General features: G+C 38.0%; 2 protein-coding genes and 1 long non-coding RNA gene across 7 annotated transcripts; 2 read left to right on the plus strand and 1 right to left on the minus strand.

The window, feature by feature from the left end:
* The first annotated feature begins 4 nt into the window (after positions 1–4).
* Positions 5–15,477, plus strand: LOC126815651 (protein dhs-3). 4 transcript variants are annotated; one of them, XM_056099403.1, is made up of 7 exons: positions 5–256; positions 4,446–4,630; positions 6,415–6,546; positions 7,886–8,130; positions 9,056–9,181; positions 11,977–12,075; positions 12,133–15,477. In XM_056099403.1, coding segments are annotated over exons 1-7 (930 nt in total). In that variant the 5' UTR covers positions 5–114; the 3' UTR covers positions 12,134–15,477. The 4 variants fall into 4 exon arrangements, 3 of the variants coding, with proteins under 3 accessions (XP_055955378.1, XP_055955376.1, XP_050397408.1); XR_007678074.2 differs by having other exon boundaries at positions 6–256; positions 11,977–14,524; positions 14,563–15,477; XM_056099401.1 differs by having other exon boundaries at positions 6–256; positions 11,977–12,093; positions 12,124–15,477.
* On the plus strand, positions 1,108–3,533 carry LOC126817412 (uncharacterized). Its single transcript, XR_007679016.2, has 3 exons — positions 1,108–1,176; positions 1,544–1,601; positions 2,255–3,533. It is a non-coding gene; the product is annotated as an uncharacterized LOC126817412 (long non-coding RNA).
* LOC126812229 (nuclear pore complex protein DDB_G0274915) lies at positions 15,428–25,032 on the minus strand. Of its 2 annotated transcripts, none has more exons than XM_050538547.1 (8): positions 24,889–25,032; positions 23,696–23,816; positions 23,055–23,149; positions 22,097–22,176; positions 20,630–20,716; positions 19,479–19,528; positions 18,416–18,447; positions 15,428–17,202 (listed from the first exon to the last, which is right to left on the minus strand). In XM_050538547.1, exons 1-8 carry the CDS (start codon positions 24,965–24,967, stop codon positions 16,409–16,411), a joined length of 1,338 nt encoding a protein of 445 aa, XP_050394504.1. In that variant the 5' UTR covers positions 24,968–25,032; the 3' UTR covers positions 15,428–16,408. The 2 variants fall into 2 exon arrangements, with proteins under 2 accessions (XP_050394504.1, XP_050394587.1); XM_050538630.2 differs by lacking the exon at positions 15,428–17,202 and adding an exon at positions 17,926–17,966.
* Between the last annotated feature and the right edge of the window lie 1,148 nt (positions 25,033–26,180).

Here is a 26,180-nt window from a genome sequence, read left to right on the forward strand (position 1 = left end):
AGGGTAGTCTGGTTGACAAGGAATCTTTCGATGTAGTCCTAATCATCCAGGGGGGTTAAAGTTTCCCAGGACAAGCAGGTTGTGATTATTTGGTCGAGAAGAAAGATCGGAACGATGGCGAATGTTTTTGTTGAATTATTGGAGATGTTGTTGAAAATGGTGTACTACTGGATTGAGGGAATTGTTCTGTTTTTCGTTCCAGCCTCCTTTCTCGCCAAAGATATCTCCCATGACACTGTGTTAATCACAGGAGCTGGTAGGTATATTCTTGCTGAAAAAAAATGAAGCCGATTAGGAAATGAAATGAAATGGGGTTTAACGTCCTACAGTTCTGCCCCGACTGGGCTAATGAAGACGTGCATACGCCATGTAGTGTGCTATGAGGAAATGTTGCCTAGACAGCCACTCTATAAATTATCTTAATTTCAAATTCCAACTGTCAAGGGTTCTTGCATGCCAATGTCACCGTCACTCCCGGCCGTAGGGCTATGAATGCTGTGACGTCATCGTGGCTAATTTTCCTCGATGGCGTCAAAAATCCGGACACGTATTACAAAACACTAATTTGTAAGCAGATGTCTCTACTTAAAATTATAATGATTTATATGGTATGAATCAGAATTGAATTAGCCTGTCAATGGTGTTATGTATATTTTGGTACGCTAATTACCTGCCGAGAAATCGTCCGTTAAAAAGCGTATACGGCTTATCGAGGGATTTTCTCGCCGTAAAATTTTGTGGCACACAGATTTTTACGATTTTCGATTTTTGTATGCTATTTTTAGTCGTTTCGTAGCTAATGGGGATGCATCGCAGAACCAAATTTCCTGTCCAATCAAAAAGAGGAAATCCTAAAATTATTTATACCGTTTGCGCCCGATTTCTAACCGAATTAGAAGCCAAGATATGCCAAATTGAAGGAAAAAATTGCTTTTTAATAATATTTAGAAAAGAAAATTTTTACACGCGCACGCGGATTTGTGAAGACTAATATGTTTTCTACAAACTGCAAAAAAAATTATTCTAAAATATTAATAAATAAATAGCTACGAAGCTAATATGTGAGTGAGGGGTAGTCCTCAATTCTCGAGACAAAATCCAGGGGGCGTGGCCGCGCTACGTTTCTTCGCGAGATTTTCAAGGACGTGTCCACAGAAGAAGATTGTGGAGCATTATGTAAGTTTTCAAATGTAGAATTCGTCTTAATCTAACTTAATCGCAAAACGATGTTGGAAATTCATTTCTCCACTTTATAAAACGGTTCCTATTGCGTTTTTGCAATGGCTGTTGTTGACAAACGGTAAACCAGCATGTCCCATTCGAAATGCAGGAGCCGTTAGAAGTTGATGTAGTCCTATTCATCCAGTTTATGACGTGTATGTCTGTCTACAGTAAAACAGAAATAAAAACGTCTGGATGGTACAGTCTTCTGCTTCAATCAGCAGTTGTCATTGTTTTGTAATGTATGCCTATCTTAGTAGCTAGTTTGATTTTGATCAATGCAATGTTTCAATATTTTTTTTTTTTTTTTTTTTTTTGTTAGCTATAGAAGTCTTGATCTTGTCACTGTCAGTTTTCTCGTTTAATTCTTGTTGATGCTGGTAAGTTTACTTATAGGTAGGTCTTCTTAATGTTTTAAAGTCTTAATTTAAATTAATTTTAATTAGACGACATTAAAATTTTCATTCAAATTTGAATCAAAATATAAAATAAAAAATCAGTACGACAGAAGACTAAATCATCTACTGTCTTTTGATTTTGATCAATACAATTAAAAGACATGATAAAATATTTTTTTTTTTTTTTTTTTTAGCTAGCCTATAGACTATAGAAGTCTTGATCTTGTCACTGTCAGTTTTCTCGTTTAATTGTTGATGCTGGTAAATTTACTTACAGGTTGGCCTACTTAAAAAATAGCATCATTGATTGAATGAAAATTTTAATTTTAATTAGATTTTACATTAAAATTTTCATAAAATATAAAATCAGTAGGCCTACGACAGAAAACTAAATCATCTACCTACGTAGTAGGCTACCTATTTATAGTACGCGTAAAGACGTTAGCAGCAGACTTACACTTAGTAATATTTTAGTAGGCCTATTATGTATCTGCATACATGTATGTGGGGAGTATTGTTGAGCGGGAAAATTTCTCAAAATCTCCCAGTCTTACCTTAAGTGTTTGTGAATCTCAGAGAAAAGCAATTAACCGTCTTTTGTATGATTGTTTCATGTCTTTTTTTTTTTTTTTCAGAAATATTCTGCATCCTGCCTGATGATCCTTTTGATGGACAAAATCCATTTTAATGACAAAGGATTGAAAAAATACTATCATAGCAATCGTCGTGTGTGTTTATCTTCATAATTGTTCCTTATATCGTGTGTTATTGTAATAGGTTTCTTGTGTGTGTTGTCTTTGCTACTGTTGTCCTGTTTAAATCTGTCGAGGCCGGTCCCATGCAAGCACGAGCTGTGAAAGGAGGAGGGTTGAGAATAGGGCTACAAAAACCTACAACGTAAAACAACATTTTGTGGCCGTAAAAACCCCACCAAAATAAACAGTAAAACTAAAAGGATATATTGCAATTACTTAAGTGAACAAATCAGTAAAATAATCATTCATGTGATGCTTTGATTCAGTACTATTTATACAGCACAATTTTATATAAATATTGCACTTTATAATTATATGTAAAATTAGTTTGCTAGTGGATTTGTAAAATCTGTTGATTTTATCCTTAATGTCACAAGGGTCACTATCATTACTAAAATGCAGTAAATAGAATGACGGATATTGTAAATATTTTAATTTGACAGACAAAAAATGGAATTTAAATGATTATAATGTTACTTAGCATGTTCACTAAGCATCCACCAAAGATGATCAGTTTTGTATAAAATATTCAGAATCTTACAGATTTTTTCTCAGATTAATGATATTTGTGGTCTAAGGGGAGTGAACTCTGTCCTATTACCTCCCTTTGATTCCTAAATGCTAATACATCATTGCATGACTTTTCTATCACAGAAAATACATTTAAACATGATACTTTTTGATTTTTTATTAAATTATAAGTTATATTTGTCTTGTCTGTTATTACTGTAATGGTTTAAAAAGTGAAAAAGTGTTATTTTTGAATTGCTGTTTAGATTTGCTTCAGTTTGATATGTTGGATGATGACATTTGTTCAGTTTTTTGTTTTTTTGGTTTGCGATAAAATAGTTTGTGGACGCTGGTGGCAGCCATCTTGAATTTCAAAATGGCCAATATCGACCAATAATTTTTTTTAGTAAGGTTTGATTCAAGATTTTTTAATGAATAAACCACTTATTTTTTTTACATATATAGACACTTATAAACTCCATACTAGATTATATAATGGTGGCCATCTTGGATTCAAATATGGCTGACATCACCTAATTTGCATATTTGCATCACCATGATTCTTATTTGGTTAGATGTTGTATTAATTGTTAATTATTCTGTAAATGTAACAGGAATTTGAATATAAATAGTTACGATTTCAACAATATTACGCATTTTTTGTTCTTAATTTATTCAAAATGGCCGACATCGTGGTCGACCTATGTTTTTTTTTCTGTCATACTTTAGAGTATCGATTGGGCGTGCGTTGTGCCAATTTTCAGCAAGATCGGATATTTTGTCCAGGTATTATGCATTATTATGTGCTTCTGATCCATTGTTAATTCCTGAATTTTGTGCCATTGACCTGTCAGTCTATTTTAAATTGCTTGAGACTTTCTCTATAAGAGTCTATATAAAATTTTAGACAAAAAGTACCCCGATTCACCGAACATAAATGTCCATATCTTGGCTTCTAATAAAGATATCTCCAATCTGTAAACAGTTTTATGCTATTTAAATGTAGCTTTATCAAATAGGCTTATTTGTAAATAAATCCATTAATAAATAAATTTTGCATTCATGAATGTGTACATGGCCGACCTCGGTTTTTCGACAGATTCGAATGCATTGTCCCTTGCCAGGCCCTCCGTCCTACACCACTGATATGAACTTTCTCAGCCACCACAGGGATCGAACGCGGTACCTCCAGGCGAGCCAACAGCTTACTCACTCAGCCACCGTCCTTTGAGAATCTAGTGGATTTAGATATTTTGAGCATGTACAGATAATGACCCCACTCCCAGACAGACCTTGTGTTCTATTGTCCATGCCAGGTCCTCTGGTTTCCTCCCTCTGCTAAAATCCTGATGCGCATGCAATTTATTGAAATAAAATTGAACCATGTGTTAGTCCCGAAATGATCTAGTTTGTGTCAAGTGAGTGGACGTTAATCCCCATTTTTCTCTCTCTGACCTCTGACACGACCTTACACAGCATTCGGTCCGATCTTCATGTAGTGTAGGCCATCAAAAGTATAAAAAAAATGAAATTTTAATCAGATTTATTTTGTTTATTACAGGTTCTGGTATTGGTCGATTAATGGCGATAAAGTTTGCGGAGAAAGGATGTCGTGTTGTTGTCTGGGATGTTAATAATAAAGGAAACGAAGAAACAGCTTCAGAAATCAGAAAACGTGGCGGGAAAGTTATGGCTTATTCCGTAGACCTGACAGATAGACATGAGATATATAAAGCAGCTAATGAGGTAGAGAGATATAATATATTTACACAATTAGGCTGACCTTAAAAATATCTTTGTTTCACCAAACCCGACCCACAATCGAGGAGAAGGGTCCGTAGGTCGGGGTTTTTTTTCAGATTTTTTTTTAAGAGCTAATTTGACAGCTTGATAATTTTCCGGGTGCAAACATTCGTCTTCTTTTATTGTCAAACAAATCAATGACATCGGGATTTTTCGTGATGCACGACTCGCACACGAATTGCCAGAAACTGACGTTTGAAACTCCCTCAACACGTTTTTTAACGATTGTGCGGGTTGTGCCTTCATTTTTCTCGAAAACGGATATTCAATATCCGTTTTCGAGAAAAATAGAGGCAGAATCATTTCGTTGGAATGGACGTGCTTTCGTCTACAACCATTTTGTTGAGAAGCGACACCTATGATGCTTTCGTCTTGATCAACCAGTTTCAATAATGAATCAAACCATAGCCATAGTAAAGGGAAATAACTCTCGTGATATATTTCAGGTTGACACACAAAATAAAATAAAAAGATCGCGGAAAAGTGCAATAAAATAATTTAAGTCGGGGGTGGTTTTAGTTAGTCGGTCGCGTTAGGCGAAACAAAGATATTTTTAAAGTCAGCCTAAAGCAATACCAGTTCTAAGGAGGGCAGTAGGGGTGGGTGGCCGAATGGTTAGCATGTGCGCGCTGTATCATAAGGCCTGTCATTGAGTTAACTGGCGTGGTTTCGAATCCCCAGGTTGTACGTGACAATGAGTAGTGTCGCCTGTCCAACCTCGTGGGTTTTCTCCGGGTCCTCCGGTTTCCTCCCACTGCTAAAGACCCCTATGCACAAGCGAATTATTGGAATAAAATTAAACCATATTATTATGTTTGTCCCAAAATGACCTAGTTTGTGTCGAGTGGACGTTAAACCCCATTTCTCTCTCTCTTTTTAGCAGTGGGAGGACCCAGAGAAAACCCACAACGTTGGACAGGGGACCCTACTCCTTGTCACGTACAACTAGGGAATCGAAACCACGCCAGTTGAATCAATGACAGACCTTATGATACAACGCGCACGTGATAACCATTTGGCGATTCCCCCCCCCCCCCCCCCCAATTTAGAGCTGAAAATATGAAGGTCATTCTCTGGTCCTCAGCGTCTCACCCACTTGGGGGGTTGGATGGCTGAATGGTTAGCACGCGCGCGCTGTATCATAAAGTCTGTCATTGAGTCAACTGGCGTGGTTTCGAATCCCCGGTTGTACGTGACAAGGAGTAGGGTCGCCTGTCCAACCTCGTGGGTTTTCTCCGGGCCCTCCTGTTTCCTCCCACTGCTAAAGACCCCTACGTGCAAGCAAATTATTGAAATAAAATTAAACCATATGTTAGTCCCGAAATGACCTAGTTTGTGTCGAGTGGACATTAAACCCCATTCCCCTCTCTCTCTCTCTCACCCACTTAGCCACCGTGGCTCCCCTGGAGTGATATTAATTCTGGTTGATGGCTATATATAATCCTAGTGACGGAATGCTACAGGCGAGGATCCAGGGGGTGGAGGGGGGGGACACCCCATATATTCTCGTGGGAAAGGAATTAAGTCAGTTTAGTGTGGAAATTGTAATTTACTCCGAAATGAGTCGGTTGGTGACTTGGTTGATTGCCCATCAGTTCGCCCACGGAGGGCCGGGCTTCGCTCTCCCAAATGGAGGCAGCACGCCCCCCCCTTTCTGAAAATCCTGGATCCGCCCCTATGCTACATGTATATAATGCTGCTAGTGTAAGATATTTTATTTTGACCAGGTAAAGAAAGATGTCGGACAGATAGATATATTAGTTAACAATGCTGGTGTTGTTACTGGCAAGAAATTTCTTGACTGCCCTGACGATCTCGTCATCAGAACTATGGACGTGAATATCATGGCACATTTTTGGGTAAGTCTCAAAACCTTCATGCAGGCCCCAAGTTCACAAAGCATTCTTAGACTTAGGTTAAGAATTTACTCAAAATTGTTCACCTTATTTTAACTCAAATATAGCCCCTTGTAAAACTGTTGTTGTTTTAATGTATCAAATACATCAATAAGAAACTATGTGCAAAGTTTTGTGTTTCTGGATCAAAGATATTTCTCATAAACAGTGATTCAAAGTTGAGTAAATTCTTAACTTTTGTCTGAGAAGGCTTTGTGAACTCGGGGCCAGACTGCGCAATTGTGCGTTCAAAATATTCCAAAAAATCTTGTGAATATAAAATTATTGATGTGTCTGTTTTTAATCGGATTGAATCCAAGCCAAGTGATCAATCAATTTGAGTATATATTGGTGTTGATTAATGATGCATTATGTAAGATGTAGAAAATTAAAAATTAATATATTGAAAATTTTGGTCAATTTACTCGTTTCTGAGCGAAGTTATCAGGCTTTGTGAGAGAGAGAGAGAGAGAGAAATGGGTCATTTTGGGCCTAACACATGGTTCAGTTTTATTTCAATAATTCGCTTGCGCATAGGGGCCTTTAGCAGTGGGAGGAAACCGGAGGACCCGGCGAAAACCCACGAGGTTGGACAGGCGACCCTACACCAGTTGACTCAATGACAGACTTTATGATACAGCACACACATGTTAACCATTCGGCCATCCAACCCCCCCATCAGGTTTTGTAGTGTTCACAAGTTAGTTTTGATTGTCAAGTACCATTATTACGATTATAAACAAAGTCTAGATGATTCATTTTTAAATTAGATCATTAAATGGCAATCGTTTTTCAATCCATGGAAAATCGCAACCATCCAAAGGTCTAGAGAGTTGATTATGGGCTTGTCATGTATATAAATATCTAATTAATTATACATTAAATGCAAGAGCTAAATCTGCCTATTGCAGGTCTTTCTTTAGGCCTGAAATGTTTTCTAATTTATTAATTAGACATTATATTTTCATTTAGGCTAAAAATGGAGGAGCGAGACTTAGCTTCGAACAACCAGTACAGTGGTTGCAATTATTGCACACATCTTGTCAAACCTTCAAAGGCTAATATCTTCGCTTTCAATAGAATAATTTGAATTAAATTTTCAAATTATTCATTTTACATCATCTACTTTCGAACTATTATAGCAAGAATGGCTAGTCTTTATCTAAATCTTACATAATGTATCTCGATAATTTATATAACATTTCAGGCCAAACAAAGATCTGCAATAAGCTGTGCAAAATTAGTAGCTTTTAGTCTATGGATTTAAATACTGTAGCTTTAATATTTTTCGATTTTATTTCAGACGGCCAAATGTTTTCTACCCGGTATGATTGAAAGAAATCACGGTCATCTGGTGAACATCGCGAGTTCGGCAGGTTTTCTGGGTGTTACCGGTCTTGCCGATTACTGCGCCAGTAAATATTCCGCCGTAGGATTTGACGAGTCCATGAGGTTTGAGTTGAACAGTCAGGGTAAAACAGGTGTACACACGACTGTTGTCTGCCCTTATTTTATTAATACTGGAATGTTTGATGGTGTTAAAACTAGGTAAGTTAACAGCCCCACACTGAGAACTACCTACACTACATTGAGAATAGATCTCTGCACTAAATGGCTTCCATTTAGTATACTGTTTTGTAATGCCGTTTTACTCTTGTTCACATCTTTTATACACAAAAAGACCAATTAAACCTTTTCAAATGAAAGCTTAGCAGAACATATGCTTCTCAAACTTCTTGAAATGTACTTACTTAGTGTTTTCGACTAAAAAGGAACAGAGAAATGAAAAGTAGCATATTTTTTTTTGTGTGGCCTTATGCCCCCGTCAGACCAGGGTGGCGGTCTTACTGTGCTGCTGCAGCCGTACAGCGACCAGGAAATGCAGAAGGCCGCCGGCAAACGTTAACACAATGCGAGAAAATGTCCCAAAAATTACAAACTTGAAAAAAGTCGCGTTCTCGCAGCTTTCCAGGTCAGATCGTAGAATTTTGGCATTGGTTTTGAACATGCTCAAGCCAAACGGCGTGACTCGCCGATCATTTGCGACCATGAAAACCACAGCAGGATATCTGGCATTTCCACTACGCTTTTACAAGGCTTCTAGGACGGTTGGATGGCCGAATGGTCAGCACGTATGCGCTGTATCATAAGGTCTGTCATTGAGTCAACTGGCGTGGTTTGGAGTCCCCAGTTGTACATGACAAGGAGTAGGGTCGCCTATCCAACCTTGTGGGTTTTCTCCGGGTGTTACGGTTTCCTCCCACTGCTAAAAGACCTCTACGCGCAAGCGAATTAATAATTATTGAAATAAAATTAAACCATATGTTAGTCCCAAAATAACCTAGTTTGTGTCGAATGGACATTAAACCCCATTTCTTATAACGATCTCGATGCGCTCTGAGCCCATTTTCCGTCACCGCAGCAGTGCAGTAAGGACGCCGCCTGTGTCTGATTGTGATATTTTATTTAACAGGTTTCCCTTCTTGCTACCTATATTAGATCCAGAATACGCTGTTAATAAAATCATGGATGCCATCTTGTGTAATCAGACTGTCTTACTTCTACCTAAAAATCTGACATTCTTCCTGGCACTGAAAGGGTAAGTTATTTCTACCTAAAACTCTGTCATTCTTCCTGGCACTGAAAGGGTAAGTTATTTCTACCTAAAACTCTGTCATTCTTCCTGGCACTGAAAGGGTAAGTTATTTCTTCCTAAAACTCTATCATTCTTTCTGGCATTGAAAGGGTAAGTTATTTCTTCCTAAAACTCTGTCATTCTTCCTGGCACTGAAAGGGTAAGTTATTTCTACCTGACACTGAAAGGCTAATTTTGATAATAAAACTGTGTGTGTGTATGTATCAGGGGCAGATCCAGGAATTTTTGCAGGAGTGGGTTTGTCAGGTTCCTGAGACAATGTATCCCCCCTCCCCCACCTCCCGCATGGTCTCTATCGTCATTTTGGCGTATATACATACACATTGAGCTTTTTAAACAGAGAAATTCAACACCTCGTTTGACGTCAATTTTTATTATGAATTAATACAATGACATTGTGATTCAATTTCATGGATGCAAAGCATTAATTGTGATATGACATAATGTCTATATCATTATCTCGTGCTTTAAGTGCCCATCTGACGATAAAGGATAAAGCACACGGCCGAGAAACTTTTCTCATAAAAAGTGTTGATTTACAAAACCAGTGGCTGCCAGGCAGGATACGCCCACATTTTCGAGAGATGGATAGAGAACAAGCTAAAAAGGAAGTGATTTTTCCTACAATCAAGGGCCATAATTCAGACAATTACAATTCGATATGCGCAAATATCGAAAGGAACCGAGATCTTTGGGTAATAAACTTAGATTTCAAGTTTCAAGAAAATCGGATAAAAATTGTGATCTCTATAGGATCCACAACCTTGATATACCATATTTTTACGCTATTTGAGAACGAGGGGCGGCCATTTTGTCTGTCAGTTTTGGGCCGATTTTCACAAAATTCGAACTCAGCCATCCTTAGTGTGTAATGGTGATATGATAATACGTATTTTTAAATCGGATAAAAATTATGACCTCTATAGGGTCCACAAGCTAAAAATGCGATTTTTCGTACAATCAGGGGCCATAATTCAGAAAGTTACATTCCGATATGCGAGAATATCAAAAGGAACCGAGATCTTTGGGTTATAAACTTACATTTCAAGTTTCAACAAAATCGGATAAAAATTGTGACCTCTATAGGGTCCACAACCTTGATATACCATATTTTTACACTATTTGAGAACTAAGGGCGGCCATTTTGTCTGTCAGTTTTGGGCCGATTTTCACGAAATTCGAACTCAGCCGTCCTTAAGGTGTAACGGTGATATAATAATACGATTTTTTAAATCGGATAAAAATTATGACTTCTACAGGGTACACAAGCTAAAAATGTGATTTTTCGTACAATCAGGGGCCATAATTCAAGAAGTTACGGTCCGATATGCGCGAATATCGAAAGGAACCAAGATCTTTGGGTTATAAACTTACATTTCAAGTTTCAATAAAATCGGATAAAAATTGTGGCCTCTACAGTGTTCACAAGCTAAAAACGTGATTTTTCGTACAATCAGGGGCCATAATCCATGAAGTTACAGTCCGATACATGCCAATATCGAAAGGAACCGAGATCTTAGGGTGATAAAACTATATTTCAAGTTTCATTTAAATCGGATAAAAATTGTGACCTGTAGACTGTTCACAAACAATTGTGGACGGACGGACAGGGGCGACGACAATATACGTCCACATGAAAATGTGGGCGTATAAAAATTTATGTAGCTGAGCAGGGAGGGGGGTTTCGATCCTCCAACACTCCCCCCCCCCCACCCCTGCATCCGCCCCTGTGTATGTGTGTGTGTGTTCGGCCATCACGCTCCGTCGCCGCAGTCCACCAACACATGTGATATCAAATTAACTAACATGATCCTTATATGATTAATTACAACCCTATATAAGTTTTAATTATTCCAAAACACAGGGCATCAAGGTCTAAACACAGGGCATCAAGGTCTAAATAGAGGGCATCAAGGTCTAAACACAGGGCATCAAGGTCTAAATAGAGGGCATTAAGGTCTAAACACAGGGCATCAAGGTCTAAATAGAGGGCATCAAGGTCTAAACACAGGGCATCAAGGTCTAAATATAGGGCATTAAGGTCTTAACACAGGGCATCAAGAGTTCTTAACCAGAGACTTTAAAATTTCACTTAATTTATTATTTTAAGATAAGCTTGGGTCAAGGTTGTCTAGTGCTCAATGCACTTTATTCTCGATTAAGGCCTGTCCTCCATGTTTGATATTTGTTAAGGCCAATCTCGGCTCCCAGAGAGAAGTTTACCGTGCGCCTCTCTTTGGGAAATATCGCCGACAATGTTTCAGCCTGAATTCGGTTCATAAGCTCCTCCCCCAGTAGCTCCTGATTGGCTGGATTTGTTTGAATTAAACGCTGCCAGCTTCTCGACAATTAGACATCGGTTCGTCGCATGAGTTACATATTAATGATCCTTGGAACATTTTCCACATCTTGACATCAAAAGTTTAATCAAAAACAGCCATTTCATGATTTTCCGGGAACTATTTTTAGCGAGCAATGTGAGTGATTCAGACATATGAGCGTAAAATACACAGTGAAGAAACACGAGTTTGAGCTGCCATCATGGATCTTTCTGACGAGACCTGTGAAAGGATACATCACATGACATTCAAAATGGTCAATGTATGGCCGACGCGATTGCCCAGAGAGAAACGAAAGGTAAACTCTTGTCTCTGGGAGTCGAGATTGTGTTAAGGCCTGTCCGCCATGTTTGATTTTTATCAAGGCCTGTCATGAAATATTTATTTGTTATATTTCAGAATGTTACCAACTAAATGTTGCCAACTTTTGGTTGATTTTTTTCAAATTTCTAACAGCATGGATGATTTCAAGGGTCGGGGTCAGAAGAAGGAGAATTAATCATGACGGAAAAACTTGTAACCATAGTAACCCTGATTTTAAAACAGTTTAAAGATACATTAGTTAAGAGTTTAATAAAGACTTGGGCATTATGGCTATAATAATTCAAAAATAGATGAAAAAATATTGAAAATTTCACTCAAATTACTTTATTCTGAACGGGGTTGTCACTTTTGGAAGTTTGGACTAGAAATAGGCATAAACTGTCTCCGAGAATTGACGATCGTTTGATTGACAGTCGATAACTCCACCCACATATTCTCGAATTATCAAGTAACATTCTCGATATCGAGTGTACCCTCGATTAACAGGCCTTTCATCGATAGTCTCCGGTAGGGACATCAGTGACGACTGTTTAAATCCAGACTGTATCCAAGCCATCCGAGGGTCCACAGAGTTGATTTTGGGCTTGTCATGTAAATAAAGGTCCAATTAATAATTTCTATAACTTCTGAAGCCAAAACAAAGACTTGCAATAGGCAGATTTAGCTCTTGCGTAGTGTGTCTTTAAAGATGCATCGTGTAAGAGCTAAATCTGTCTATTTCAGACCTTTCTTTTGGCTTGAAATTATTATTTAGATATTTACTCAGATGACAAGCCTATACTTAACTCCCTAGACCATCAGATGGCTAAGATTTAAACGGATTTAAACACCCATGAGATTTAAAAATTTTATGATAAAATGGTCTGTTGCTACAATAATAAACGATCTTCAAACAGTCAATTGAATGAAAATGTTCAGTATATTCATTTTTTATTATCTATTTTTGAACTATTATAACAAGAAAGCTCTTTATCTAAATCTTACATAATATATCTTTAAAGGGACAATACCACTCTTGTTGTAACTGAATAATATGTCCCAATCTTTGTTCTGGTCAACAAATTGTACTATTTTACAATATTACAATTAATTGATGATACAAATTTCATCTTAACACACCTAATTTAAAAAATTGGAAAAATTCAACTAAATGATTCGAAAAGCCTGACGTAAAGCTTTTCAAATGTGACTTGGATTTAAAAATATTTGTGAACCCTATGGACAAGTAAAATAGGATTTAATGGATAATTTACACAACAGGTAGGACACTAACACATATTTTTTTATTTTCTGGAGCTGTCAAGCCAGCAAGAGTGTTATTGTCCCTTTAATTATATTCAGCCTATGAAAAGCTGAAGAAAATAAATTAATTTGGCTTGTTAGACAATATTCTGCAGATGATTATATCATCCTCATGGTAACTGAGTCATCAGTTGACCAAGATGGCTACCAGTTTGATTCTGATAAGTGTCCATGTTATGTATCAGCTGATTAATCATATTTGATTGTTGTATTATTTTAAGCTTTTTAAACATTATATATCTTTTATTTATTTATAATTTAATCATTTCTAAACTCGGGGGTGGGGTGGTATAATGGTTTAACCCATGCGCATGAAATCAAGTGATGTTGTTTTGATTCCCAGCTTATGCGGGACAAGGAAGTACAGTCGCATGTCGAACCTTGTGGGTTTTCTCCAGGTCCTCTGGTTTCCTCCCACTGCCAAATTACTGAAATAAAATTGAACCATTTATTAGTCCCGAACTGACCTAGTTTGTGTCAAGTGGATGTTAAACCATATTTCTCTCATTACTAAAATCCAGTTGTGATAGACAGGACTGCTTCCCCTGAAAGGTATGTTTCTAAATGTCAATAATTTGTACATACTGTGTTTGAGTCCTAAACATAGCAGTGTCCATTCTAGTCATTATTCGTAATAAATGAAATAAAATTGGGCTAATGAAGATAGCTTTGCCATGCACTGTGCTATGAGGGAAATTTTTCCCTAACAGCGGCGCCACAGCCTACTCTTATATAGAATTCAAACTGTCAAGAGATCTATTATGTGCATGTCAATCTGTACAGAAGACCTTGTTATTTTTTCTCCTGGCAAGGACAGCTGTCTAGTCCTTCGGATGAGATAAAAAACCAAGGTCCCATGTATACATTGGAATGCACGTAAAAGATCCCTTGGCAGTTGGAATTCGATATAAGAGTAGGCAATAGTGCTGCTGCCCGGGCAAAATTTCCCTCATAGCACACTGTATGGTGTATGCATGTCTTCATTAGCCCAGTATAGGAGCATAACAGTAGGACGTTAAACCCCATTTCATTTCATATTTTTTCTCCCATCCGAAGGACTATATGTTGTCCCTTGCCAGACCCTCCGTCCTACACCACTGACAAGGAGGAAACCACGCCGGAAAATATCGATGAACTTTCTCAGCCAAGACAGGGATCGAACCCAAGACCTCCCAGGTAGAGAGCTAATGTCTTACTCACTAAGCCACTGTGGCTCCCCCAACATAGAATTAAAGTAGAATGTGTATGAAATTTTATGCCACACCCAAAAATATTCTGGTTACCAAAAATCAGCTGTGGGTGGGAGTTTCTTACTTTTGTGGTCTAATGAACACAGGCATAAGCCATACAGTGAGGGAGATTTTGCCAAGGCAGCGGCATTGCAGCTTACTCTTATATCGAATTCGGGGGGGGGGGGGTCGAATGGTTAGCAGGTGCGCGCTGTATCATACGGTCTGTCATTGAATCAACTGGCAGGGTTTCAATTCCCCCGGTTGTGTGTGACAAGGAGTAGGGTCGCCTATCCAACCTCGTGGGTTTTCTCCAGGTCCTCCGGTTTCCTCCCACTGCTAAAGACCCCTACGCGTAAGCGAATTATTGAAATAAAATTAAAACCATATGTTAGTCCTGAAATGACCTAGTTTGTGTCGTGTGGATGTTAAACCCAATTTCTCTCTCTCTTATATCCAATTCCAACAGCCAAGGAATCTTTTACATGCACGCCAATGTGTACACAGTGAGCACCATTGACAAGGGGAAACCAAGCCGGAAAATCGAGATGTACTTTCTCGACCTCCAGGCTAGCGAGCCAGCGTCTTACTCACTAAGCCACCGTGGCCCCCATATTAATAAATCACTACTTGGCTAAATTGTTTGTTTATAGGAATGCATGATTATCCAGTATTATTTATGATTGTCATTAACATACATCAGGGCTGTGTACTTGATAAATGAGCCTATGAATTCCTGTAACCAGGGTAAAATATTTACATGTGGTAATTAATGAGACTGGGCCCCATTTCTTGAAATCTTAACTAAAGATAAAATCCAAATTTTAGTAGATACTTCAATTTTGATTGGCTAAGCACTAAAATAAATCTAATATTATCCAATCAAATTACTAAAATTTGGATTTTATCTTAGTTAGAATATCGTGAAACAGGCCCCTGTTTTTATTTAGCAGAGAACCAGAAATTTTTTGTTACATGTAAATGTGAAGTCAATATAAATATTACAAAATATTTTATTTATTTGATTCAAGAAAATTTTTTATACCAGTAATCGTTAATTATATACAATTGTTGAAATCCATGACACAATATATTTTATTAAAATATTTCATATTTTATTGGATTTTCTCTGGGGATAGACTCTAGACAGCTAACATGAATACCGCTTCGCTTGATGGGCAAATGTGGGCATGAGACTGAGCAGTAACAGGCTTGGGCATAGGCCCCAAAATTCTTCAGATAATCAGGTTTATATTGTGGGAGATTTAGTGGTCGAATTGTCTAACACATGCACTTAAGATGATAAGGCCTTCAAGTGGTGTGGTTTCTATATCAGTAGCATAAGTGACAATACTGTATGTAGATTGCCCAATCTCATAGGTTTTCTCCCACATTATCGGCCCACACTGCGATCGGACCCTGAATCTCCTGGTCAGTGATGAGCCAGTGTGGAACCTAGGCCAGCCCCTTATGTTGAATTGAGCACTGTTCCTTGTGGTCTGATAGTTCTGAGCTGACTTCATGCAAATTAACGTATGACAAACTCAAAATGGAATTGTGGAAGATGGTTACCAGGCCTTTCTGTAACCTTGGTAACTTGCCGGAAAACATACATTTGATAGTCCCATATATTTGATAGATCAATTATAATGATTTATCAGTATCTTAATCCCATACATTTGATAGATGAATCTTAATGACTTATCAGTGTCTTAATCCTATAATAGATGAATCATAATGACTTATCAGTGTCTTAATCCCATATATTGGATAGATGAATCATAATGACTTATCAGTGTCTTTGTCCCATATATTGGATCGAGGAATCATAATGACTTATCACTGTCTTTAAGTACCACGAATGGTAACTTGAAACAATTTTCTAGACTCAGACTTCCCACTTGACACGTGTTTAGGCGGCCATTTTTTTCACAAGAATTCCAAGCTAAGACTTGACACAAATTCTAGGCGACGATTTATTTCACAAGTTCCCTTGGAGGTGGTTTAATCGGAACCCGACCTAAAGTGAAATGATCTGCCTCAAATTGCGCCTTTTCATCTGCTGTTAGTTTGTCCATGGGTGTATACACGGTATTCTTGGTGTTGGAAAGTGGAGCAGGAGTTGTCTGTCCTTTACCAAATAAACCAGCACTAGGGGCAGCACTATTTCCAAATACAGAACTTCCTGTTGAACTTGTTCCTGTGGTTCCAAACCCTGTTGAGCCAAACAGAGAACCGGATTGGGTTCCAGGATTTGTGGTAAAGGGATTTGAGCTTGGTTGACTTTGACCTTGACCAAACACTGTCCCGGTGGCTGGTGTTGGTGCTGCTGTCTGTCCAAATGTTGCACTTTGTCCAAATATGGATCCTGCAGAACTTGGTGTTGGTGCTGCCGTCTGTCCGAATGTTGCACTTTGTCCAAATATTGAACTTGCTGGCTGTCCGGTTGAAGCCTGTCCAAAAGAACTTGCTTGTGCCGTGTTGCCGAACACGCCACCTGTGGCTTGTGCACCAAAAGTACTGCCTTGAGCAGCATTTCCAAATATACTACTTGAACTTTGACCCCCAAATGTACTGGCACTCGCTTGATTATTGTTTCCGAACATGCTTCCAGAGGTTTGATTTTGTGCTCCAAAACTACTTTGCCCGCCAAACAAATTATCTGTTTTCTTGGGTTGAACAGAACTTCCAAACGAACTCTGACCTCCAAAAATATTATTTGAACTCTGACCTCCAGAAATGCCATTGTTGGTAGAGGGGGTACTTGATGCTAAAATAAAATAAAGCCAATGAATTTAATTTTGAATTCTGTTTTGTACAAAATTTCAAAACTTAAAAAATATGGAACTAGAATAGAAGTTTCCAGGAAAAGCACTTTTCCTGAAGAAATAATGAAATGAGAGAGAGAGAGGGATGGGGTTTAACGTCCACTCGACACAAACTAGGTCATTTCGGGACCAACACATGGTTCAATTTTATCTCAATAACTTGCTTGCGCGTAGGGGTCTTTAGCTGTGGGAGGAAACCGGAGGACCCGGAGAAAACCCACGAGGTTGGACAGGCGACCCTACTCCTTGTCACGTACAACTGGGGATCGAAACGGCGCCAGTTGACTCAATGACAGACCGTATGATACAGCGTGCACATGCTAACCATTCGGCCATCCACCCCCAAAATAATGAAATGAAATGGAGTTTAACGTCCTAATTCTCTACACCAGCTGGGCTATGAAAATGGTCATACGATATGCAGAGTGCTATAAGGGAAAATTTTACCAGGACAGCAGTGCTATGGCCTACCCTTATATCAAATTACAACTGTCAAGGGTTCTTTTACGGGCTTGCCCATGTGTACATCAGACCTCAGTTTTTTGTACCATCCAAGCAACTATACATTGTCCCTTTCCAGGTCTTCTGTCCTACAACACGCCGGAAAATCCTGATGATCTTTCTCAGCAAACGCAGTGATCGAACACGGAACCTCTGTCAGCGAACCAACGTCCTACTCACTGAGCCACTTTGGCTCCCTGCTAACCTGAGGAAAGCAATAGGTGTTTCCGTAGAACATAGTTTCAAATTTGTGTAGCCTTTGAGTAACATAGCTAAAGCATTTCTTGGTATTCCGTTTTCAACGAAATTTAAAGCCTTACTGGACTGAATACTCTTTCTTAGTCAAAATACGATTGGTCAACAAACTTTTCAATGATCAATCAAAACACAACGAACGAGAGCTATAAATCAGATAGGTTGCCAGGCAATGAAACACAAGCTATAAATGTGATGTAAAAAGTAAGAGTGATAATTGCAACAAAAATACGCCAAAACATGAGACACAAGATAATACTGGCTTGTTCAGTCAAGACTACAACAATAAATGATCGTAAAATGATGATCATTATAAATTACTGATGATGATGATGATGATGATGTCAACTTAATTTAACCCTAACAATAAAAGATTATAAAGTACTGATGTCAACTTACTTCCGAATGCTGATGGTTTAAATATGGACGACCTGAAATTTACACAACATTCAATAAGATAATAAAATTTAAATCAAAATGAATGAAATGGGGTTTAATATACTACTTTAAATTTTTTAACTGTCAAGGCCCTCTATCCTGCACCACTGACAAGTAGAAACTGGCACTTGAATTTCACTAGTGATTTTTAGGGGAATTTCACTGAGTGAGTTAAGTTTACTTGAATACATGTAGGTATTGTTGCAATCTAATTAAAATATAGATCTATATTTCGTTTCGTTTTTATACTTTCGATGGCCTACACTACATGTAGATCTAACAAGTTATAGTGGGAGTTCACGTTCTATGACGTCAGGTACCAAGCAAGCGACATTTGACCCGATCACGTCAGTCATACGATTAACCAATTAGCGACCGCCATGTATTTTTGATCTCTTTTGCTTTGTTTTGATTTCTATTGCCGCTAATGTCTACCCACACTTCCGCGCAAAAAAGGTCAAACGGTCGATTCGACAGACCATTTGATTGGCTCACCCCTCATTTCAAGCAGAACACGAGTTAAATAACAACGCTTCCAGATCCAAGTGTAGTAAAGACAAGTAAAAACGAAATTTTGAACTATAAAAACGAAACGAAATTGGATCTGTGTTTTAACCAGATTGGTATTGTTGACACTTAAATCACTGATTAGTAAATTTTATTATCACTAATAATTAAGGGAGGCCGATGCCATGTTCTCTTCCCAAATCCTCTAGACGGAAGTGTCTCTTCCCGCCCTGAACACTGTACATGCACAAATACAATATATACACGGGACCTCGGTTTTTCATCTCATCCGAAGGACTAGACAGCTGTCCTTGTCCGTCCCGCATCACTGACAAGGGGAAACCACGCCGGAAAATCTGGATGAACTTTCTCGGCCAATGCAGGGATGGAACACCCGACCTCCAGGCTAGCGAGCCAGCGTCTTACCCACTTAGCCACGTGATCCCCAAGGTAAGTAACAGTAAATATTATGATTATGATTACAATAAAGGCTAACAGGTATACTAATTTAACTTACTTGGAGTCTGATGTAGAACTATTCTGTCGGGAGGAAATAATAAAATCAATCTGTAAAATAATACATTAAACATTTTACATCCTTCTTAAAGATACAGGGGGGGTTGGATGGTCGAATAGTTAGCATGTGCGCGCTGCACGCTGTATCAATATCATAAGGCCTGTCATTGAGTCAACTGGCTTGGTTTCGAATCCCGGGTTGTACGTGACAAGGAGTAGGGTCGCCTGTCCAACCTCGTGGGTTTTCTCCGAGTCCTCCAGTTTCCTCCCACTGCTAAAGACCCCTACGCGCAAGCAAATTAATGAAATAAAATTAAACCATATGTTAGTCCCAAAATGACCTAGTTTGTGTTGAGTGGACGTTAAACCCCATTTCTCTCTCTCTCTCTCTCTCTCTCTCTCTCTCTTAAAAATACATTATGTAAGATATAGATAAAGAGCTAGCCATTCTTGCTATAATAGTTCGAAAATAGATAATGTAAAATGAATAATTTGAAAATTTCATTCAAATTACTCTATTGCAAGCAAATATATTAGCCTTGGAAGGTTTGACAAGAAGTGCGCAATAATTTCAACCACCGTACTGGTTGTTCGAAGCTAAGTCTTGCTCCTCCATTTTTAGCTTAAATCAAAATATGGCTGAACTGTTCTATTCAATATGGGAGAAACCTGATGCCATCGAGAGTTGATTATGGTCTGGATAAGTTAATTAATGTCTAATTAATAATTTAGAAAACATTTCAGGCCTTAAGAAAGACCTGCAATAGACAGATTTAGCTCTTGCATAATGGTATGTTTAATTATGGGTGTACAATAGAGTTTATAAAGGGGGGAGGGGGATTATATATATGAATTTATTTTCAGTGATATGGGTGTACAATAGAGTTTATAAAGGGGGAGGGGTATATATTTTATATTGTTATCTATGTATATATAAATTTCAATGCATACTATTTATATCTGTATATATGTTTTTGGCTATAGCAAACATTTTGCTTGGCCTGTAATAAAGTAAAGTAAAATTAATTGTGTGATCTGGACAAATCGAATATATGGTACTCACAAATCGAATATATGGTACTCACAAAATCGAATATATGGTACTCACAAATCGAATATATGGTACTCACAAATCGAATATATGGTACTCACCAACTGTTGTCGGACACTAGCTGATGGATTTTTCAACATCTGACGTTTGTTACTATATTCGTTCGATAATCGTTTAATATTCTCAGTCTGAAATATAAAACATGTTTAAAAGGTTTATTTATTTGTCTGTGATAATTGGGGGGGGGGATAGCTGAATGGTTAGCGTGCGCACATTGTATCATAAAGTCTGTCATTGAGTCGACTGGCGTGGTTTTGAATTCCCCGGTTGTACGTGACAAGGAGTAGGGTCGCCTGTCCAACCTCGTTGGTTTTCTCCGGGTCCTCCGGTTTCCTCCCACTGCTAAAGACCTGTATGCGCAAGCGAATTATTGAAATAAAATTAAACCATGTTAGTCCCGAAATGACCTAGTTTGTGTCGAGTGGACGTTAAACCCCATTTCTCTCTCTCTCTGTGATAATTGATCATTGTATTTCTGACCGAGGAGAATATTGAGTAAAGACTGACAGAAGATCCAGAGTCTGCAGTCAGGACATTCAGAGTCTTTAGGTTGAGGGTCAGTCAAGACATTCAGAGTCTTGAGGTCGGGGTGGGGGGGTCAGTCAAGACCTTCAGAGGCTTGAGGTTGGGGGGTCAGTCAAGACCTTCAGAGGCTTGAGGTTGGGGGTCAGTCAAGACATTCAGAGCTTTGAGGTTGGGGGGTCAGTCAAGACATTCAGAGTCTTTAGGTTGGGGGTCAGTCAAGACATTCAGAGTCTGCAGCCTGAGGTCTTGAGAGCAGTGGTGCGGGACGTGGGGCCTGACAAGGACAGCTGTCTAGTCCTTCGAATGGGATGAAAAACTAGTCCTGTGTATACATTGGTGTACACGTAAAATATCCCTTGGCAGTTGGAATTCGATATAAGAGTAGGGCATAGCGCCACTGCCCAGGCAAAACAGTAGGACGTTAAACCCTATTTCATTTCATTTATTGTTCATCATTTTCAAGGAAGCATTATCAGCAGTGGCCCGGTGCTGTACAGCTAGCCTTTGGATCAATTCATTTGATCTGATATGTACGTTTGATGATTGAGGTGTAAGTGTATATTGTGTCATGTCCGTAGGTTTGATTTGTGTAACTGTTTATGTGTGGTACGGTTAAATATAATATCTCTTGTAAGATGGAGGGAAATCTTCTTTATTCTTTTTGTTGAATAAACAGATTGTTTTTCCGGTAGTAGATTGGGTGGAGCTTAACCGTGCAGTAACTAGACATTTTCAATGTTGTTGCATACTTTTGCTGGTTTACACCAGTTTTAGTAGAAATCATATAGAGAAGTGGGGTGGGTTTTCTGTGCAATAACTACGAGCATGTTGAGCATGTGTCAATGTTACAAGTCATTTATAGCACCCCTCTTTCGTTAACAGGTTTAACACCTCGGCCTACAGCCTCATGATAACCGTGCTATAAATATAATATCTTAGTTTAGAAAAGAGAAGAGAGCCTATAAGCCTAGCCTTGTACTTACATATGTATTCAAATTACCCGAAGTTTTCATCATTTCATAAGCTTCCCATCGTAACTCATCCGTAGAAAGATCAGAAAATTCTGTAAAAATAAACAGAGAAAATTTAATACAGAAAGATAGCCATGCAAAGAGAGAGAGAGAGGGAAATGGGGTTTAACGTCCACTCGACAAAAAACAGGTCATTTCGGGACTAACATATGGTTCATTTTTATTTCAATATTTGCGCGTAGGGGTCTTTAAATTAGGTGTGGGAGGAAACTGGAGAACCCAGAGAAAACCCATACTCCTTGTCACGTACAACCGAGGAATCGAAACCACACCAGTTGACTCAATGACAGACCTTATGATACAGCGCACACATGCTAACCATTCGGCCATCAACCACCTCCACCACCCCCGCAAAGAGTGGAAATACGCCCACAAAGCAGCTTTGTCTCGTAAAAAAAACAAAAAAAACTGGCCAAAAGCAAAAATTGTGGCCTCTAGAGGGTGGACAAGCAAAATTGAGCTAATCAAAGGGACATAACTCTGGGGAAAAAAAATGATAAGACGCAAATTAAATCACAACTACTCATAAGAATCAATATTCTAGGGTTTTAAAAAGATTTGTCCATTCATTGTAGCCTCACAAGAGTAGACAAGCAAACTTACGCTAATTAAAGGGTCATAATGTTTAAAAAAGAGTTTGGTCAAAAATTGTGGCCTTTAGACTGTTAATATACATACATATGGGTGCATAGACATTGAAAGCACAGTCACCATACGCCTTTGGTCGTAGAGTGGAGTGGCAGAGCCAAACCGAACAAGCACTTCTGACACGATATGAAGGTACATTGATAGAAATAAGCTCTTTGAGGTAGAGCGGTGCCCAGACTCTCTGTGGTGGATCAGTTTAAAAATCATACACAGAATTTTAAACTCAATGCGCCAGTGTAGGTCTTTGAGTTATTATACGTACCAGGTATACAGGGCATGTCCTTCTCTAGAGCTACACAGGAAAATGGCCACATCTTTCCTTGTTCCCATGTCTGAATCATGACACTTAATCCATTCCTGGAATATATTATACAACAATCCTTTGAGAGAGAGAGAGAGAGAGAGAGATGGGGTTTAATGTCTCCTGGACACAAACTAGGCCATTTCGGGACTAACATATGGCTCAATTTTAATTCAATAATTCTCTTACGTGAAGGGGGTCTTTAGCAGTGGGAGGAAACCGAAGGGCCAGGAGAAGACCCATGAGGTTGGACAGGTGACCCTACTCCTTGTCACATACAACCGGGGAATTGAAACCATGCCAGTTGACTCAATGACAGACCGTATGACACAGCGTGCGCTAGCGCTAACCATTTGGCCATCCAGCCCCTCCAATAACAGACATAATGATCTAACGTTTACACGTTAAACCCAGCAGCCACAAAACCGACCCCCCCCCTTTTTTAAAAATGACCATCACTATTTTCTCTTGTGTATTTTGTTGTTCAAGCGAGAAATCTAAACCCCATTATACTTGACTCATTGACAGAACGCATGATCTAACATGCACATGTTAAATCCTGCGACAACCAAACCGAAACCCCCTTTTTTAAAATGACCTACACTATTTCCTCTGGTGTACATTGTTGTGCGTTTGTAGCTGGTTTATTGTTCTGTGATGCTGACCATTTATAGGGATTATTATCTCGTCCTGAATCAAACTGTAGTTGACGATTGGCACTTCCTACAAAACAAGAAATATTTCATCTTTAAACACCAAGTTGAATCTCTAAAAGTATAACATCAGTTTAAAAATAGTTCAGTTTACAAAATTATGATGGATTCAAACTTCAGTCAGAGAGAGAGAGAGAGAGAGAGAGAGAAATGGGGTTTAACATCGACTTTACACAAACTAGATCATTTTGGGATTAACATATGGTTCAATTTTATTTTAATAATTTGCTTGAGCAGTGGGAGGAAACCTGAGGACCCGGTGAAAACCCACGAGGTTGGACAGACAACCCTACTCCTTGTCACGTACAACCGCAACCGGAGAATTGAAACCACGCCAGTTGACTCAATGACAGACCTTAAGATACAATGCACACATGCTAACCATTCGGCCATCCAACCTCCCAGAAAAGCTTTGAACTCTTATAAGTACATTTGAAGTTGAACAAATCAACAAATAATAAAAATATTAAGTTCTAATCAATGTTCTTAATGTCGAATTTTATGGATAGGTTATGCACCCTTTATTATGAATAATATAGAGCAAAGCCCTTTTCCAATAACACAAGAGTGTAACTAAAACTGTCACCCACAGACTGTTGAATTGATTTTAAAAAATTAAGACCTGACCCATATACACTGGGCAAAACTAGCAATGTGCATGTCAACTTGCCAAATCTTGCCCATAGAAGTATTTCTATGGTGCGTCTAATCAATGACATCACATATTTTTGACGTCAATGAAAATAATTGTCACACTTTTCTGTTCTTTTCTTTTTAAAAAAAAATTAGTCATACAATTTAGATCTAAATTAAAATCAATTCGGAAAAACGAAATTCTTTAACATTATTTGTATCAACTGAGATATAATTAGATCTATGTAGGTTTTATATTTAACAACGATCACACCAGCTTCGTTCTACTCAGGCAATGTTGGTTACATATTAATTATGAAGGTTTTATATTCCAAAAATTAACAATCACATCATCTGCTTGGCTGTGTTAGGCTACAAGGCTCTATTTTTAGAAAATATCAATTTGAATTTGTCATTTGAACTGAACCTATGATGATTTTATAAATTACCTCCGCCATCTGAATGTTCAAAACGACAATTACTGCCAAATTTACACCTTCCTTGTAAATAATATCGACAAACCGTCATTTCAATCACCGTATACAAACAAACTTATTAACAGAATTACTTGAAATATTACTTTTCCCACGTATACTGATTTTAATCTCTCTAAAACGAGAGGTTTTGTTCAAGTGAGACAACTCTTTACAAGGGGAGATAATCGGGGTTATGGACATAACAGGTACTACCAGGTTTGGCAAGTGCGGGTCCTACTTCATAACGGTCAAAATATTTGGTCGTAACAGCCAAACAATTTGGTCGTAACGGCCCAAAAAATTTGTTATATTATGTATCAAATAATATTACTTAAATATAGCATAATATAAATATCTACATTACATAAACATTAATTTAATACGTATTTTTACATAGACAGTTATACATAATACAAAATATGATATAAAATACATAATTTACTTGGACATCTATTTAATACATATCTAACATCTATTAAGGAATTATCTAATCAGTTGATTAATTAGTAGGCCTACTCACCTCTTTCCTTTGAATCACAACACGTAATTTTCCGGGTTGTATTGGATAGTTATGTGCAATTTTTCCAATCACAAATTTTTCAGAACTTGTGGTTGCACCAAAACGATGTTTTGTTGTCCTGGCAGATTGATTTAATTACATTTGGAGGCGTAATTATGGATAAAATCACAAAGTTGTATACCAAAAAGTTACTGAAAGTCTCAATTGAAGACAAAATGGTCATTTATACATATTCTCTTGAAACTAAATTTACTAGTTAATCATCACTTATCCTGTGTAGCCATCTTCATAGAGATTACTAAAGAGCATTGAAGTCATTCGATTTTAAAAAATGATCAATTCTTTGATTAAATAATTTTAAAATGGAGATTATTCAAGATATATAGATATGTGTAAATTTATAATTTGTTTTTGTTTTGTTTTTTTGGTTACCGAAGCATACCTCGAAATATTTATTGGCTTATTTGCATCACCAGGCTGGCATATCACGAGACGTTCTCGGACAACACAATTATTGTATTTTAAAATCACACCCTGTATCCTATTGTATTAAAGATACATTATGTAAGATTTAGATAAAGAGCTAGCCATTCTTGTTATAATAGTTCGAAAGTAGATAATGTAAAATGAATAATTTGAAAATTTAATTCAAATTATTCTATTGCGAGCGAAGATATTAGCCTTTGAAAGTTTGACAAGACGTGTGCAATAATTTCAACCACCGTACTGGTTGTTCGAAGCAAAG

This window comes from Patella vulgata, chromosome 1 (assembly GCF_932274485.2).
Source record: "Patella vulgata chromosome 1, xgPatVulg1.2, whole genome shotgun sequence".
Lineage (NCBI taxonomy): Eukaryota > Metazoa > Mollusca > Gastropoda > Patellidae > Patella > Patella vulgata.